At 49.6% G+C, this 18,706-nt stretch overlaps 2 protein-coding genes across 22 annotated transcripts in view; both read right to left on the bottom strand.

The window, feature by feature from the left end:
- Positions 1 to 77, bottom strand: part of LIMD1 (LIM domain containing 1) — a 91,881-nt gene extending 91,804 nt beyond the window's left edge. Inside the window, exon 1 of the mRNA XM_019946738.3 lies at positions 12 to 77. The gene's annotated coding sequence lies outside the window, so the exon portion shown is untranslated. The remainder of the gene's footprint in view (positions 1 to 11) is intronic.
- LARS2 (leucyl-tRNA synthetase 2, mitochondrial) overlaps positions 9 to 18,706 on the bottom strand; it is a 279,513-nt gene continuing 260,815 nt past the window's right edge. For 17 of the 21 annotated variants that reach the window (XM_033864711.2, XM_033864710.2, XM_033864709.2 and 14 more), the window contains 2 exons: positions 13,105 to 13,232; positions 9,058 to 9,377 (listed from right to left, as the gene is read on the bottom strand). In XM_033864711.2, coding sequence (XP_033720602.1) covers positions 9,198 to 9,377; positions 13,105 to 13,232 — 308 coding nt within the window. In that variant the 3' untranslated portion in view covers positions 9,058 to 9,197. The other 4 variants (XM_073811087.1, XR_012334581.1, XM_033864715.2 and 1 more) reach the window with 4 other exon arrangements.

Below are 18,706 nucleotides of genomic sequence, written 5' to 3'. Positions count from 1 at the left end.
CAGACACTCACCAGCTGGCGACCTCAGGCAGGTTCCCCGACAGCTCCAAGCCTCAGTCTGCCCATCCGTAAAGTGGGGCCCTGCTTGTTAACCTCCTCACAGCACATCTGGTGAGGATTAAATGGGATAAAGCATTTAATCATAAGAACACTGGCCGAGTCATCAGCCTTTCTACATACATGAACTCATCGAACCCTCGCAACAACGCCAAGGTTAAAACTGTCATCCCCACTTCCCCAGGTGAGGAGACAGAGGCTCGGGGGGTTAAGCGGCCCGCTGAGCTCTCAGGACCAGTACCTGGGAGAGCGGGGACTCCAGCCAAGCCGAGTTCCAGGGTCCCCCATCTCACCTGCCATTTGCCGAGCTCAATCTCTGCACAAAGTTAAGCTTAATACACAGTAGAGTCCCGACTTATTACTGTGCTTCCATCAACAATACGGACGACTCCCACCATAGGTGGGTGCTGTCACAAGAGGGTTCCCTGCAGTTTGATGCCTCCGGTGATGGTGTCACCTGAGCCCAGGTGAGGATGGGGGCCTCCCTGTGTAACTGTCTGCCTTGGCCCCAGCCTCAGGCCCTTCCCTGACTGGCAGCTGTGGCTTGGATTAATCCTCGAGACTAAACTGCCCTCCCCACGACACTCCTAGTCACTTGGTGTGAAGCTCATCCTCTGTCAGGCAAAACTGAATTACCAGTTCCCTCCCCCAAAGCAGGTTTCTGGCTGTGCGCTTGTGCATGTGTTGTATGCTGGCATGTATGGCGCGGGGTGTGTGTGCAGTATGTGTGGTATTGTGTATGTGTGTGTGGTATCTCTGTGTGTGGGTGTGTGTGTGTGTGTGCGTGCTGAGGTGTGGGTGTGTATATGTGGGGTGTGTGTGTATGCGGTATGCGTGTGTTGTGTATGGGCTGTGTGTATGATGTGTGTGTATGTGGTCTGAGGAGTGTGTGTGGTGTGTGTGTGTGTGGCCCACACGTTTGTGTGTGGTGTGTGTGTGTGTGGTGTGTGTGTGTCGTGTGTGGTGTGTGTGTGTGGCATGTGTGTCGTGTGTGGTGTGTGTGTGGTGTGTGTGTGTGGTGTGTGTGTGGTGTGTGTGTGTGGCATGTGTGTCGTGTGTGTCGTGTGTGGTGTGTGTGTGGTGTGTGTGTGGTGTGTGTGTGTGGCATGTGTGTCGTGTGTGGTGTGTGTGTGTGGTGTGTGTGTGTGGCATGTGGTCTGTGTGGTGTGTGTGTGTGTGGCCCACATGTTTGTGTGTGGTGTGTGTGTGTGTGGTGTGTGTCGTGTGTGGTGTGTGTGTGGTGTGTGTGTGTGGTGTGTGTGTGTCGTGTGTGTCGTGTGTGTGTCGTGTGTGGTGTGTGTGTGTGGTGTGTGTGGTGTGTGTGTGTGTGGCCCACACGTTTGTGTGTGGTGTGTGTGTGTCGTGTGTGGTGTGTGTGTGTCGTGTGTGGTGTGTGTGTGGTGTGTGTGTGTGGCATGTGTGTCGTGTGTGTCGTGTGTGGTTTGTGTGGTGTGTGTGTGTGTGTGTGTGTGAGGTGGGATGGGGTGGGGTGGGGGTGTTAAGTCTCCAGGACCAAAACAAGGTGAAGCATTTAGGGCTGTGTCACATTTCTACCGTTAATGAACAGCTCTGACCCTTCAGAAACAGGAATCTGAAGAATTTCCCAGGTTTCCAGCAGGGCATGTGGGAAACCTGCCTTTCTCTACCTTTTAAAATGCCTCACATCTTCCAAACCAGCAAAACACTCCAAACTGTCTGCATTAATCAATGTGTGAATCTCATGGAGGAAGAAAGTGGGGAGAACTAGAGACCAATAAACGGACCTTTGGAGTAAAAATCAGTCATTTATAAAGTGGCACAAAGCAGATCTGTGATTTCATACATTTCTGGAGTGAGGCCTGGAGCCCAGGACAGAGCGCAGGGCCGGCATCAGCCAGCAGGCGATGAATGAGTTATTTCAGAGCCACTGTTGGCAGCATTCACACACTTAGAAGGTAAACAGTCGTCACTCAGGAGGTGCCTATATATCCAGGTGTCAGCAGACAACTGAGATATTTAGAAGATAACAGATTTACACAGACAGCCAAGAATTTAAAAGCAAAGACTGTTCAGGTGGTGGAGGCAGGTGGCTGCCCACCGAAGATTTGGGTTCCCCTTCCCTTAGGCAGAGTTGTTCTTGGGAAGGAGCTGCCCAGCCGGGACCACATTTCCCAGCTCCCTGAGGCCAAGAGAAAGTGGGCAGAAGTGATGTATGGCCATTTCAAGACCCGGCCCATGAAAACCACCTTATGAAATTCCACCTCTCTCTGCCCATATCTGAGGGCTGGATATCAACGTCCAGGGTAACTTGAGAGCCAAGAGGTGAAGGTGGTGGAGGTTCCTTCAGCCTGGGTCCCTCCATCAAGCTGGAATGGGATGGAACAGGATCCCTCCCTGCTCCCTTCTCCAGAGGATTAGACTTAGGGAATGAGAAATAAAGTTTGCTGAGTGAGTGAGGCCACTGTGGCTTAGGGGTTTATCTGTTATAGTTACATTAACAGCTGATAATTTTTGAAAAATTATTGCTCAAGATGATTGGTAGACAATCAAGATACTGGCAGACCACTAAGGTGTTAGTGCACAATTAAGGGGTTCCAGGTAATCATGAGGTAACTTGTAACTGAGGTCTACTGCACTCACTAGGAGGGGAACTGACTCCTAAGATGTTAGTAGTTGTCTTAGTTCTGGCCGCTCTAACAAAGTACCATAGACTGCATGGCTGATGAACAACAGAAATTTATTTCTCACAGCTCTGGAGGCTAAGTCTGAGATCAGGGTGCCAGTTTGGTCGAGTTCTGGTGAGAACCCTCTTCCGGGTCGCGGACTGCTGACTTCTTCTGTCCTCACGTGGCAGAACGCAGAGGGGAAGCAAGCTCTGTTGTGACTCTCATGAGGCCACTAATCCCACCCACAAGGGCTGCACCCTCATGAGCTCACCTAGTTACACCTCCAAAGCCCCACCTGCTAGTATCATTTGGAAGTACGATTTCAACATATGAATTTTAGGGGGCTACAAACATTCAGGCCATAATAAAAATCAATTAAGATATTACTAGAAAGCTAACATGTTATCTGATAACTAACAGGTTAACAGACAACTAATCATGGAGATACTTGGTGACATCCGGCTTTTCAGCCTATTTCCACGTGGTGGCTACCTTGTGTCCTGCCCACTGACAGCGAGCCCCCTGGGGAACCCACCTCGCAAAGCCCCACTGGCCCACCCTGTCCCTGTTTCTATTGGAAGGGAGCTGCCTTTTCCCTGATGAATGACATTCCAGGTTCAGCGAATAATAGCACCTTTTGGGTGGCCCCGCCTCCCTAGTTGACCCCACAGTGTCCACTATACCCTCTGGACACTCGGCCCTCACCTCACAGTGTCTGAGGAAGGGGATCCCTGCCCAGGCCCGGTTCTTCTCCTGGTCCTGAGGCAGCCCATGAGGGTGCAGCTGCAGCAGGTGTGGCAGGTGAGTCCAACTTTAGAGGGGGCTGGGGCGAACCACCCCTAAGTAATCACAGATGAGGTTCTTCTGTGGGCAGAGGAAAGGATGTTCTGGGGAAGACACTGGCCCAGCCGCTGTGAGGCCAGGCAGCTCTCACTGTGCCCACAGGCCCAGGCCAGGTCTCCCCTTCCATGGAATTTTCCTCGCAGTATGTGGAGTAGAGCAAAGTTGACCCCCTGACTTCTAGGTCTCACTGATGGGCCTCAAAGGTGAGGGCTCCCTGGGAGTGGTCAGTCCCAGGCTCAGAGAGAAAGCCCTGACCTCTCCCTGGGCACCAGGGAGGTGCTCACCCAGGTGTCCTCAGATCAGGAAGTGTGGGCTTGGCAGGTTCTAGGGTAGTCTGAGAGCCAGAAATCAGGGCTGTCTTGGAAAACCCAGGAGGTTCAGGGCTGGTTTGCATCAAGGCCTTTGGGAAGCAATGTGGTGGAGTAGGGTCGGAATCACGGCTCTGCCAGCCTCTCATGTGGTCTTGAGCTGGGCCCCTTCTGTGGTAAGGCTCTTACAACAGGGCCTGGCACATAACTAGTCCTCGGTAAGTGGTAAGTGTTATTATTGCTGCTGATATCGGGGCATCTCAGGCATCACTGGGTGTCTGGCACGGGCCTGCTCTTCCAGAAGCCAGACAAGAACTGGAATTCAAGTTCAGGGCTTGAGGCGCATGGAGGTGAGTCATGACTGTTGGGTTCCGGGCGCGTGACTCCAGCAGGCCTGGCTCCCCACCCCCGCAGGGCCTTGTTACCCCTGCATCCGCTCCCTCACGTGGGCAGACGCAATGAAGATCTGGAGTGAGGTCAACCGTTCTGGATGGCTGTTGGCCCCACCCTGGGATCCGAGGCTGCTCCCCACAGGACTGGCCCTTCCTCAGCCGTTCCAGGCTGCCCCCTCCCTGCCAGCACTGCCTGCCCACCCACCCTTGGGGGGGGTTCCTCCTTGCTCATTGTTGGTCACCCCAGATTCCGATCTCCAGACTCATCAGCTTGGATGAGAGCCTTTGGCCGCCCACCCTCTGAGCTTCAGACAGGGACTCAGCCCATGAAACAGATGTTTTCTGCTTGCTCTTCTCACAGGAAGAAACGGAGTACAGACTCTACTCATTTTGTCTACCCTGATGGTTTCCACAATTAAGAATATTTACCTCCTGAGCTAAGTTTTGCCTGGCGGTACCAACAGGCTTTTCCTGCAGGGTAGGGGCAGGGGCCCCTGAGTGGAATGAGCACAGAATGGGGGTCAAGATACTCCATCACTTACTGTAGGACCTTAAGCAAGTCACAGCCTGTGTGAGCCACGGTTTTGTCATCTGCAAAAGGGGGAATGACGCCTTCCAGTTTGGTCTCACCCACTGCCTTGAATGCAGCAGCACTGCCCGGAGCCACCCAGCCCAGGGCATCAAGGCAGGCCCAAGGCAGCTCAGCTTGTCCTCACTCCATCCTGTGTTCATCCGCGTCTCTTGTGACTCTGTGTCTGTCTAGAGCGTTTCCTCACCCACAGACTCGCTGCTTCTCAGGCTTCTCAGGACTCTCACCTTCTCTCCTTGTGGTGGTCGCCTTGGGTGCTCCACCGGGTCCTCCTCACAAGCAGGGGTGCCTGTCCCCAGCTCCCGTGCATGCTGGCTGCCGACGGCTCAGCTGTGCTCCTCTGTGGAAACCTTCCCTGAGCCAGTGGGAGTCCCTTCATCCCAAGACGCCCAGGAAATTACTAACTATCCCCCTCCACCTGGTGTTGGCCCACAGCCAGTGATGGACAGATTCAGGGTACAAAAGCCCAGCCCCCTTCTTTAAGGAGTGTCTGCGGGGAGGTGAATCATGAGTGTGGGGCTCCAGTCTGCAGGGCCACATACATGCCAGAGCTCCAGTTCAGAATTCCCAGGAAAGAAAGAACAAGAGCTGTATTTCCTCCCAAGACACCCCACTTCTTCCCTCCCGGAAGGCAGGTTGGGGCTGAAGAGAAAGCATGAGCTGTGAACAGGAAGGCAGAACTGGGGCTGAATCCTGGCTTGAGCAGCTATCAGTGGCATGATGTAGGTAATCTGCTATGCTTTTCTAGGCTTCAGTTTCCTTCTTTATAGGATGTGGGTCATAATTCCCACTTTGTAGCACTGATGTGAGGATTTAAGAGCACCAGCAAAACCCCTTGCACGGTTCCTGGTGCACAGAATGACCCTGTAGACTTGTCTGCCTCCTTCCCTTTCCTCCTAGGCTGAGAAACACCAAGAGGGCAGCTGGTGGTGGAGGCCAGGGCAGCTGGTGCAGGAACCATGCCCTCTTTGGCCCGAGTAACGGCCAACTGTGGCCCAGCAGAAATGTCATCAGGCCAGTTGCATGTTGCTGCATGTCCGTGTGCACTAGTGGCCTCATAACCCTGACTTGGGCTCAGTTCAGGAATCAAACCACCTGGAAATGAAAACCAAAGCCAACTTCGGATCCTCAGCTTTTGGTTTGGAGGCCATCTTGTCTGAGCATCGGCCTGCCAAGAAGCCTGTGGGCCACGAGTGGCTTGCAAGGATTTCTGGTGGACTTCTTTATGTGGCCACAAACGTCTAGCTCACACCACTGGGCCATCTGCCCCCAGCAGCCTCAGGCCATCAATCAGTAAACCCCAAGCCAAGGCAGCAAAGGCAACAAGAATAATGGCCACTCCATTCAGTCGCGAGGCTTCCCTAGTAAGCCCCAAGCTTCCAGCCAACATCTCAATTTTCCTGACTTCAAGCAAGATGGGCAATTAGGTGAGGGGACTGGTAGGTACAGTGGATGGCATAAGGGGATTTGGAGGCCAGAGGACCTGGGTTTGGATTCGGTTCTTCTACTTAGCTGTGGAAACTGAGCAAATTACTGAACCTCAGAACCTGGGTATCTTCATATTTATGAGAGAATAATTCCTTCCCTCTAGGGTTTTAGTGGAAATTAAATGACATAATGCAAGTGAACTTGTCGAGTCCAGTTTTTGACCTAATCAAGGCAGTTAATAAAGGACTGAGATCATTTCCCACCCCAGGGATCAGATTTTTCTGTTCAATTTTTCCATTACACCAACCATCTCAGTAGTACCAATGAGCTCTTGTTTTTAAAAGTTTTATCCTCTTGGAGAAAAAGGTCTCCAAAGACGTGCTGGTTAGTCCAGTGGCCTTGAGGCTGGACTCGCCCATTGCTCTGGCCAGATTATGTGCAAAGGGCTCCCTACACTCATCTTGTTGACAGACTCAAGACCACTTACGTTACTTCTGGAATAAACAAGACAATCAAGCAAAAACACTCACTCGCCTCCTTGTACCAAATATCCTCATCCATTCACTTATATTTAATCCACATTTGCTGGTACATGGAATTGGATTGTGTGCACTCAAGTCAGCTCTAGGAACGTCTTAAACATTTGCTCCAGAGTTCCGGCCCCTGCCTTCCCTTCTGGTCCTAGTCTTTCCCAGCTCTACTTCATTGTGTTTTGGTCGTTACCAAATTCATCCCAGTTAAGCGGAAGGTTAGGGAGAGAAAGGACTAGTTAGACATATGGTTCAAATGCATCAATTAATCCGGTGGTTTTCAAACTTAGCTGTCCATTAGAATCACCTGTGGAGCTTTTAAGATTTCCCAGATGCCCAAGTGCACTTCAGATCAATTAAACCAGGATTTCTGGGCATGGGGATCAGGCAGAATATTAAGTTTGAGCCAAGTGACTTAGTTGCTGTTACTAACGTTCCTGAGTCAGTATGGTCTACCATGTTCTGTAAGTTCCCCATGCATCCCACTTTATAACAGTCCACGTGGAGTCAGGCACATAGCCAGTGCTTCAGATGACGATGGAATACCTCAATCTGTTCCTGATTAACTCCCAGAATTGGAATATGGTGGCTATTCCAGGATCACACATATGTCCCAAAGTCATACATGACAAACATTTTATTCCATTAAAAAAAGTCATCTGTTAACTGCTGAAGTGCAGGGGACCACATCTGAGGCTACTTCAGAAAAAGGCATCAGAGAATGAATACAGATTTTCAGTGTCACAGAATGGCTAGATTCTCCTCCTCCCTAGATTCTCCTCCTCCTCCCCCTATTAAATAGTAATCAGTGGCTTAGGCCAGTTCTGGTAAGAGCACCTGATAGCTGACTTCACAGAAACCCAGGATCACCCTAATATACAATGACACAGGGTCTCCCTGGCAGCCAACTGCAGTGGCTCAAGCACAGGAGGAGATGCCTGGGTGGCATCAGTCCCACCCCCTGCGGTGGACTTGCTCTTCCTAATGACTGGCTCTGCGGGCCACATCCATGGCGGCATCACCATCTGCGGCGCACATGAGCAGACTCCCTGTTGAGCTGCAGCGGGCTCCGAGATTGGTTCCATCCGAGGCTGGAACCAGCTCCGTTCCGCTTCACTTCACAGCAAATTTTACACCCTGAGGGAGTGGTTAGGAAGCGCTGCTCACCATTCACAGTGGGAAGTGGTACTTCGTCCAAGAGCCTGAGTACCAGGATCAGAGAAGGCCTGGCAGGCAAGTCCAGCTGGGCTGGGGTGGAAACAGCCTGCACAGCAGGGCTGAGAAGTGGTGGGAGTGCTGGCAGCCAGCCTAGCCCTGCTTGCCTTTTGATTCCGAGCAACTTCTTCTTCTTTTTTTTTTGGCTGCGCCAGCCCACAAGATCTTAGTTCTCTGACCAGGGATCGAACCCGGGCCCACGGCAGTGAAAGCGCTGAGTCCTAACCGCTGGGCCGCCAGGGAATTCCCCCGAGCAACTTCTGAAGACCCCAGTGTCCACTCTGCATATGGATATTTGGACACGACCCAAATGGCTTCTCCATCTAGGCTGAAGGCGGGAGACAATCCACCACGATGCTGAGGCTCTGCCACCTGTTCAACAGTGACTGCCCACGCTGCTCCTCAGCCCCTGTGCCTCCTCAGTTTAGCCTTATGTTCCTAACACCTGCCTAAGGCAGTGCAATTTCTGGGGTCCAGAAGCTCCCAGGCTGCTCGAGAGGCTTCGTGCTCATCCTCACTTGCTTTTCAATTCACCTTCTCGCTCCCACCCAGCTGAATCTCTGGTGGCTTCCTATGGGGCTAGATGCTTCCTCCACCCTGCAATGGTGGAGGAAGGTACTGGGTCCCCACCCCACTTCACTCATATTTCTCCTCTGCCTCCACCCACCTTCACCCCTGCACCAGGCCACACCTCAGAGGCACCCTGTTGATGCCAGCCCGTCAGAGTGCAAAGGCAGACATTCAAGACATTGGGCTTGGGGCTTGGTGGCGCAGTGGTTAAGAATCCGCCTGCCAATGCAGGGGACACGGGTTTGAGTCCTGGTCCAGGAAGATTCCCACATACCGCGGAGCAACTAAGCCCGTGTGCCACAACTACTGAGCCTGCGCTCTAGAGCCCGTGAGCCACAACTACTGAGCCCGCATGCCACAACTACTGAAGCCTGCACGCCTAGAGCCCGTGCTCCACAACAAGAGAAGCCACGACAAAGAGAAGCCCGCATACTGCAACGAAGGCCCAACACAGCCACAAATAAATAAATAAATAAATAAATAAATAAATAAATAAAATTTATGTATATATATAAAAAAGACATTTGGCTTTTTCCTGCCCCTGGGCCCCAGACTCCTTCCTTCATCCCAGACCTGGAGGAGGTGCCTCAAGCCCTCGTGGTAGCCGCAGCATCCCTGCAGTCACTCCTGTATCAGGAAGTTGATGAGGGCGGTTCGGGGGGAGAGGAAGGCCTTCTTGATGCTTCGCCCCTGTAAGAGCCTGACACCCAGTTCACTTTGGAGAACCAGTTCGTGGACTTTGTCCTGGTCCTGGGCAACTTGTTGGGGCACAGGGATTTTGCCGCAGGCTTTGTTGTTGATCTGAGAAGGTGAAAAGCCGAGACAAACAATGAGGAAAGTCCTGAGAGTGGCAGGCAGCCAGACATCAATACCCACTGCCCCTCAAGGGTACTGCTGCCTCTGTGTGGGGAAGGAGTACGGGAAAAGAGAAAGAAGAGGCAGCACCTAGCTTCCCGGAAGAACAAAGCGCACTTAGATGGGTAGGATTAACGCCTGAACGCTTTGGATAAGGAGAGGGAGAGGGCGCCACCCTGTACTTCCTGAGTGCTGCCCCGTCACAGCTGTGGTGGAAACTATGTCAAAAATCCTCAGCACGAGATGGCTTAGGCTGTATCCGGGGGTAGAGGGATTATTGTGTTACTGAAGCTCAAATCAAGTTTAGATCTGGCTACAGGGGGTGTCACCGAGGATTTACCTAGATCTCACGTGGACTAATTTCTGGGGTGTGTAGGCAACCTCCCTCCCTGATGACTGGCTCCAGAAGGGGGCGCTCAAGTTTGACCACCTGGAAGCTGGACCCACATCACACACAACTCTTGCCTAAAATGGGCCAGTATAGTTCTAGCCGTAGTGGTATTCACTGAATATTAGTTTCATAAGGATAAACTTCACATCAAATATGAACTGATACTGCCACCGAGGAAAGCGACACATGACCCAAATAGCTTCTGAACAGCCGTGCTTCAATTCCTCCATCCCATGGCTCCTCTAAGAATGTTTACGTTTTTTTCACGAATGCTCCTGTTTTTAACTTGGAAAATAAAGTCACTGTGTTATGAAAAATTACCAGGAATAACTTCTGAAGTTTCAACCCAAGCACATTATCCAGGATCCCTTAATCACGCACCTCATCTTTTCAGATTTCTGTAGAATTTAGCGGCATTCTTATGGGCTGCGTTAGCCTAGATCACTGGGTGGGAGACAAGTAAGACATCACCTCAAACAGCGGCTGCTTGACTTTAGAAAGGTCTCCCAGTCCCCATTTGGGGGCCTTGCAAGCTTCCGCCCCTCCAGCTTTGCCACCTCCACTTCATCGCTCAGCCTTGGTCCAGGCCTCTGCATTGTTCTCTTGGACTTTTCCAACAGCTGCCTGGAGGGCCCCTGGCCATGAGCACTATCCACCCGCCCCATCCACCACTACTCACTGACAGGAGCCCTGCAATGGCTAATGACAATAAAAGCTCACATTGTCTGAGTTCTCACTCTGTGCCAGGCACTGTGCTCCACAATCCACCTGAGTGAACCTGTTTATCCCCACCACAAGCCTGTGAGGTAGGTCACAGCCGTTCCATCCCCAATTCACAGAGGGCAAAGCTAAGGGATAGGAGGTGAAGCCACTTACCCAAGGCCCCTTTCCAGCAAGTGGTGGAGATGGGATGACCCCATGGACCCTCTCTCTTCCCTGTCAGCCCCCAACCTCTCGGGATGGAGTCTGGCCTTCTCTCCAGTGCTGCCCTGCCTCTGCCTCTGTTCCACCCCCTCCATGGCTCACGGTCCAGTGAGGACTTCCCCCGCCTTTGCTCCTTTCTCCACTAGGGAAATGCTGCTCCTCTTTCAAAGCCAAGGTCCACATCCCCTTCCTCGGATGCCTCCTCCAATCCCCCAACTGCCAGAGGCAGCGATGCTGATGCTAGCAGCATTTAATATTTACTGAGTGAGTTATTAAGCCCTGTTCTGCCACTGTTTCCTCACTTGTAAGATGGGGTTAGGCACGTATCTGCCTCGTCTGTGAAATGGGGAAAACAGCGGGGCCTGCTTCACAGGGCTGTTGTGTAGGGTTAATGAGTTAGTATCTGGAAAGTCCTAAGGGCAGTCCCTGCCTCTTAGTCGGTACTCACTGCGTGTTAGTGGCTTTTGTCATTAGTGTGTCCAGAAGCAGGCTAAGTACCTCCTGGCATTATCCCATCTAATTCTTTCAACAACCAGGTAAGGCAGGCCCTGTGTTTTCTAACTGAGGAAACTGAGGCTTAGAGAAATTAAGTATTTTGCAAAACTGAGATGGTCCAACTCCCAAGCTCTTACATCTTGACCTGGAGGCTACACAAACTCTCGGTGTGCATGACAATGCGTGTACCTCCCCAGACTGTCCCTCCTGGGTGCTGGGCTCCATGAAGACGATGTAGCGCCTCTGGGCTCAGAGCACACGGGCACGGCTGAACTGAATTACACCGAGTTATACTGTTCTGTGTTGCAACTTCTATTTCTGGCCATGGCACCAAGTGAGATCACGTGGAGACAGAACACAGACCTTGACAGAAGTCCTGCCACATGGCACAGTGCCCCAACCCAGAGGTTCTTGAGTTGGGTGTACTTGCAGGGAGTCCTCCACACATTTTAAATCTTGGATTTTTATTTCAATGATAATCTGAAATTATTTTACCAATTATCAAACCTAAATTTCTTTTCTTCAGTGGTAATTTAAAATGGAAAGACATTTTCACAGATTAAAACTTCAGTGTCTCAGGTTGGTATTTCTCAGTTGCGCTGAGGATGAGTTCTTAGGGGTACACAGATAGTTATTTCTTAGAAACATTATTCAAGTTAAAGAAATCGCCTCTCTGTGCCACAGGCTGGTTTTGGTTTTGAGGATTTGGGGAAGAAGCCTAGCAGGGCAGCCCCCCTCCTCCCCTCCATGGAGGGGGGAGCAAATCGGAGGCAGCGAGGAACTAAGTGTCGGGGAGGTGGTATGGAGACAGAGCATCTGTGAAGGAGCCAGTCTCCTGGGGGCAACTGGCTTTCCCAACATGGATCTGCCCGCAGGGCCCAGGGTTTGCAGACGAAGCAGGTGGGGCCTGGCAGGCCCGGCTCCTGTTCAGCCCCTGGGTGATTACTTTGTGGTACTTTCCACAGTTTGCAATTATTTTGTTTATTTTTCTCTTTCCTTCTTCTTTTCCCCTATCTTTCCCACCAGGCTTTAAGCTCCGTGAGGGCAGGGACCCTGTTTTTTGCATTTCAGTTTGTGTCCCCAGAGCCTAGCACTGTGCCTGATGTATTGATAGCATAGGTAACTTGATAATGACTGAGGAATAAACAAATAAACGTGGGCAAGGTGACGAGCTTCTCTGAGCCTGTGTCCTCAGCCGAAAAAAATGGGAACAGCTATGCCTATCTTTTACGGTGGTGAGAGTTAAATTAAACCTGGGATGTAAGTTAGCTGGCCCACGTGTGGTTCAGACTAAAAGCTTCACCCCTTGTTTTCTTTCCCTCTTCAGCCACATCAGCATATTTAGGAGATATTCCTCATAACGGGTCTCAGATTAAACAAATTAAATACATAAAAATTACATAAGGATAAACTATAGGGGAGTTATTTGCTCTATAATCAACTACTTTTATGTATTTAAAATGATGCAATTTACCAAAAAATAAATTTCATGTAGCCTTTCTGAAATATATTTTGCAGCGCGAGGTGTTCCTTGCCCACCTCCTCACCATCACCCTACCCCCTCCAAGAGCCCAGAGCAGCTGAATGAAACTTAGAGAGATTGAAACACAGTTGGAAAGGAAGACAATTAGAACCTATAATGTAGGACAGGTTGATACTTTCCACTTTCTGGCCACAAGTTGTATGCTCACAAGCTTTTGGCATGCGGTAACTTCAAAACTGAAGGTGCTGGCAAAGGAAGACAGGCTGGAGGGTTGGGCGGAGAGCTGAGTGGGCTAGAAAGGCCTGGCGAGAAACTTCCAAACCCATCCGTGTGTGTGTGGCCGGTTCGCCTTGGCCCTAGGGGCTGCAGGAGACACTCACCAGAACCGCCATCTGTACGACATCGGGCTGCTGGAGGAACTGCGGGTCCACAGCTGGCCAGGCTTGAAGCAGCACACTGGTGTCCCAGGCGTAGTGAGTACACAGCTTCCTTGGCACCAGCGCCAGGCCTGCAACGCCAAGGCACAGAGAGTCACTGAGCACGTACGAGGCCCTTGGGAGCACTAATAAAGCGTTTGCCCTGACACAGCCTGGCTTGGAGCCGTCTGAGGCCCCAGGAGGCCACACCATGGCTTTCCACAGCCTACCAGGTGCCCCCTACTTCCTTCAGCCTGGCTCATCATCCCAGTTTATAGGTAGCTTTCTTTTTCTTTTTTTGCAAACAACATCCAGAGCCATAACGATGGATGGACACACTGTTCTCAAGTGCATTTGCAAAAGCAAGGCTGCTGCTTTTACTCGGTCTCTCTGCAGTCCTGCTGGTGAAGGAATCCTTTGTGCTCCTGAGAGTGGATCCCAAAGTAATGAGCTGCATTTGCTTCCTTTCTGGCCCATGAATACTTGTGGCCTCAGAGTACTTTTACTCATAATCACCACAGCCAACATGCTGAGAACAGCGGGCGCTCCTCCTGGACCTACTCCGAGGGCGCTCAACCTTTCCGCTAAACTTCTTCTCGGGAGGGGCTCCCGCCATTACCAAATTGGAAAGAGCTGTCCTTGGCTCAGGGTGGGTCAAACCCGAGGAAGCAGGGAGGAAGGAAACCCTCTCCAGTCTCTCTTCCCAGAGTGCTTCACGCTGCAGCTCCCAAAGCAGAGGAGGCTCACCATCCAGAGCTGCTCAGGGCCAACTGTCAGTGCTTTGCGACTTCAACCAGGGGCTTCCTAGCAGGGAAAGTTGGATTTCCAAGCCTCTGTTGATCTCATGAGTACAAAAGATGCCCCCAAATGGGCAGGAAATACACAGAGCAGAAAACAGATCCCTGGGCAATTGTTGTGTGGTATCCCCGCTGCCTCCTGGTCCTCCCAGAGGCAAGCCCTGGGCAAGCGGGCAAGTGCATGTGGCCCGTGTGCCCACGCTGGGGGCGGTGCTATGGTAGATGCACAGCCCTTACGCTGTGAATGGCTTTTCCAGGGCTGGTGGAGGTGGGGTGGCCCTTACATACTTCCCCCTTATTACTAGCCTTGAGACCAGCAGATGCATTTGAGGGACGGGCCCATAGCTCAGGGGATGGTCTGAGGCCAAGTCTGGGACAGAGGGAATGAAGCCCACCAATGCCAGTCCCGTACACTGGGCTGTGAATGACAATGTTTTATTTTATGTTCTTTGATGACAAAAGTAATGCATGCTCCTTGCAGAAAATTTGTAAAAAGTCTAAAAACAAAGAAGAAAATCATGTTTACATGGATAGCATCTTTTTAACTTTTTATTTTGAAAGATACTAATGTATTTAATGAATACTTGTATGTACAAACCAACTCCACAAAATGAAACCAAACTACCATCAGGATCCTGCTGTAGATATAGTTTTGGATTCTCTTTTTTCCTACATTTTAAACTAATAATCAATTTCATGGAAAAGGATGACACACAATAGTATATACAGTATGGCCACAGTTTTAGTAAATATTTAAATAAACAGATAAAAATTTAGAAGGAAATACATCAGAAAAGCAGCAAGCATTAACCCCGGGAGGCAGAAGTATAGATGATCTTTCTATTAAAAACAAATTTATTGATGATGATGAAAAACCACCACTGAAACAATATCAATGCTGGTGAGGAAGCGAAACAATGGAATTCTTATGTACTGCCTCTCTCTAGGCCTTTAGTAGTATTAGGAAGAAGACAGCTACCAGAGCATTCACTGAAGCATTGTTGACGTTTTTTTAATAGTAAAAATAATTAAAACTTCAAACAGCCCATATGTCCATTAGTAGGGGACTAGATAAATAAATTGTGAGCTATTTATTCAAAAGAATATTATACAGAGTGAAATGGAATAATTAGAACTATAAGAATAAACATAAATTTCAAAAAAAATGATAGATTTTCTACAAGGAATACTTATTACTTTTGTAATTAGAAAAGATATTTAAAAACAGTTTTCCATGCTATAACATCAGTTCAAGATTTTTCTTCAGTTTTTTTTTTTTAGGTTTCATTTTCTTGCCCATTTATCCATAATTTATTTTGCATATAATGTGAAAAAACATTCTTAAAAAGAACTTGGTCAGGGCTTCCCTAGTGGCGCAGTGGTTGAGAGTCCGCCTGCCGATGCAGGGGACACGGGTTCGTGCCCTGGTCCGGGAAGATTCCACATGCCACGGAGCGGCTGGGCCTGTGAGCCATGGGCCCATGAGCCTGCACGTCCGGAGCCTGTGCTCCGCAATGGGGGAGGCCACAACAGTGAGAGGCCCGCGTACCGCAAAACAAACAAACAAACAAACAAAAAAAACTTGGTCAATTCTCCAAATCCAATCTGTTGAATAAACCTTCTCTTCCCTATTGGTTTGTGATTTTTCTTTTACAATATATTATATTAGGGATGGTTTCAGAACTATTCACTACAAAGATACTCAAAATGCCTGTCTGTGATGAGCTGAAGAACGGGCCAGAATATGAATTAACACACTGCTTCCTTCATTGAGAAATTCTTGCTACCAAAAAAATGGTCAGTCTTACACGAATATGTGCTTAGTGACACAGGTGATGTACCTACTAAGCTCCTTATCTTGGCCTAGAGACAGTTCCTAGACCAGCCTCAGGTCTACGGACCACTCTGAATAGCACTGGTCCATTTTGTTCTGTTGACCTCTGTCTTGGTTCTTGTGCAGGCATCACAGATTTGTTGTAGCTTCACATGTTTTACTATTTGTCACTCCTATTGTAACCCTGTGCTGCCAGTCAACCTGAGGGAAGGAAAGGCCCATCGGGGTCTGAGAATCAAGTAGCATAAAAGATGTATTCCTGGGGCCCATCTGGCCCCTGTGTCCTGGGATTCCCATGCTTCTAATGAACTTACTCCATTTCTAACAGATGTGCCTTTTGGCAGAAGCAGAAAGGAGCTTCCTGCTTGTTCCTCAGAAGGGATCCTATTAAGACTCATATCGCAAGACAGAGGTCACAGAAGGAAGATAATTACTTCTTTATTTTAGCTGGCTGGGCCAGCACGCCTTGTCCTGTGACCCAGCTGCAGTGGGAAGCATTCCAAAATCTCCGCATGGCAGTTGTACAGGATGCCTGGGAGATGAAAGGACATTGGACACAAATGTTCTGGGCAGAAGCTGTTACAAATTCCACTTTAAAAAAAATGAGGAAGTCCAGCCTTCCTGGAGCAATTTGGATGCTTATTTATAGCGGCCTGGGCCCCTGCCAGCAATTCCATATAGATGGGAGTGGGGCCATCCTGCTCAGCAGGGAGGAAAAGAAACTTACCACCCCCAGTTCTACCTAGTGTTTTTGCCTTCCTGCTCTTTTTAGGGTAGTAAAAATACCTAATATTTGCATGGCAAATACAATGGTTTCTTTACGTGACACAGGTCAGGTCAAGAGCTGGCCTTTGGGAAGCATGTGGAGAAAGTCAGAACACAGGCTGGGAAGTGGAAAGGCCCTGGCACACAAGGCCACCACGCAGGGCCAGCTGTCGCTCTCAGCCCACCCCCTTCCTGCCCCTCCTCTGGAGAGCTGTTGTTGCTGACCTTCCCGTGAAATAACTGAAACAAGCCTCCTCTCCCGCTCTGAGAGCTGGTGAGGTTGCCATGCCACCATGGCACCCGGAGTGAGTGCTGGGTGGTCATGGTGCCCGTGGATGGCAGGCCTGTCTCCAGCCCACCCCCATCCTCATATACACACAGAGGAGGACCTGGGGACTCTGTGGTGTCTCATCCCCATCATGCCTCGTCCAGCCCTGGCACTTCCAAGGAAGTGGACCGGAAGTGATGCTACTTCACATTAGCCTTTACCCACAGAAAGGGTTCTGTTGACATTATTTTGAAATAACAACACTGACACAGCATACACATTCATGTATAAAACCATCCGAACATCAGCAGATGTCTTACTGTCCCTTACAAGTATCTTAGTGTCCCTTACAAGAAGTGTTCCCACACTTCCAGATTATTTGTAGATTTGCAGTTGTTGTTACTGTTGTTGTTGTTCCTTGGCTGCACTGCGTGGCTTGTGTGATCTTAGTTCCTCAGCCAGGGATTGAACCTGCACCCTTGGCAGGGAAAGCATGGAATCCTAACTGCTGGTCCGCCAGGGAATTCCCAAGATTTACAGTTTTGTTGAAATTAATGAATACAGCATATATGTACAGCAAAACAATATAGCTACAATATTTTACCACCATTTTTACTAAGAAAAATGGGTTTATGGTGGTAGACTATACTTCAAGATTAGAGTTACTTCAGAAACTTAAGAGAGGCAACGGGTCACCTTGTTGTGACCCTCACAATTAAAGTACTGATGGAAGACTTGGAGATGACAAGAGGTAAAAGCCGGAGGCAAAAACCAAGATAGATAAATCACTGCTGAAACTGTAAAAATGGCCAGAGAAATAGAAATGGAGATCTTATCACCACATTTTAAATAACTTGTATTTTGGACAAGAGGCTCATCTCAAAGCAGCACAAAAAAAAACAGAAAAAGAGGAGAAATCACTCAAATGCCCATCAGTGGATGACTGTTTAATAACCTATGGAATATTCACTGGGTAGGACACCATATAGCTGTTAAAAAAGAACAGGGTCAGGGCTTCCCTGGTGGCGCAGTGGTTGAGAGTCTGCCTGTCGATGCAGGGGACGCAGGTTCGTGTCCCGGTCCGGGAAGATCCCACATACTGCGGAGCAGCTGGGCCCGTGCGTGAGCCATGGCCGCTGAGCCTGTGCGTCCAGAGTCTGTGCTCTGCAATGGGAGAGGCCACAACAGTGAAAGGCCCGCGTACCGCAAAAAAAAAAAAAAGAACAGGGTCAGCCTGTAAGTTTTGATATAGAACGACACTATACACTCCATATGGTAAGAGAGAAACATTTCACATACGTGCATGGATTTCTGTCAAATCAACTATCCAACTGGCAGTGGAGGTGCCTGGGGAGAGCAACTGAACGTAGGGGTGAGGATGGGAGGGAACTTAGGACACACCCTTTGTAAGAACTGAAGGTTTTACAATATGCATATAGATGTACTTTTCAATGAAAAATCTAGGTTCTGCTTTTGCTTTAAGAAGCCCAGAGAGGTACACTGGAGGGTGAAGCTATTTTCTGCAGCTGGCTCTATGCACTTTTCTTCGGAAGCGGGGCTTGTATAGCTGTGAGATCACCCTCGAGGAGCAGCGCTCCTTGGGCACTTAGGGCAGACCCATCCCATCACCACGAGCTCCTTCACACTGCTCTGCAGAGCGATGCAGGAGACACGGGAGCCTCACACACTAGTGGGATGAATGGCTGCATCTGGTCAGTTGTGTGTGTGTGTGTGTGTGTGTGTGTCTGTTAAAACCTTCCACAACAAGAAATAAATTGCTTCTTCCCTTCCTTCCTCTCTCATCGTCTATGACATTCCAGAACCAGAATCTCAACACTCAGGACTTGTGGGTTTAGAAAGGTAATTTAAAACAAACAAACAAAAAGAAATTGAAATGATTAT

This window comes from Tursiops truncatus, chromosome 10, assembly GCF_011762595.2.
Source record: "Tursiops truncatus isolate mTurTru1 chromosome 10, mTurTru1.mat.Y, whole genome shotgun sequence".
Lineage (NCBI taxonomy): Eukaryota > Metazoa > Chordata > Mammalia > Artiodactyla > Delphinidae > Tursiops > Tursiops truncatus.
The sequence above is the reverse complement of the archived record's forward strand: the minus strand, read 5'-3'. Positions and strand labels throughout refer to the sequence as shown.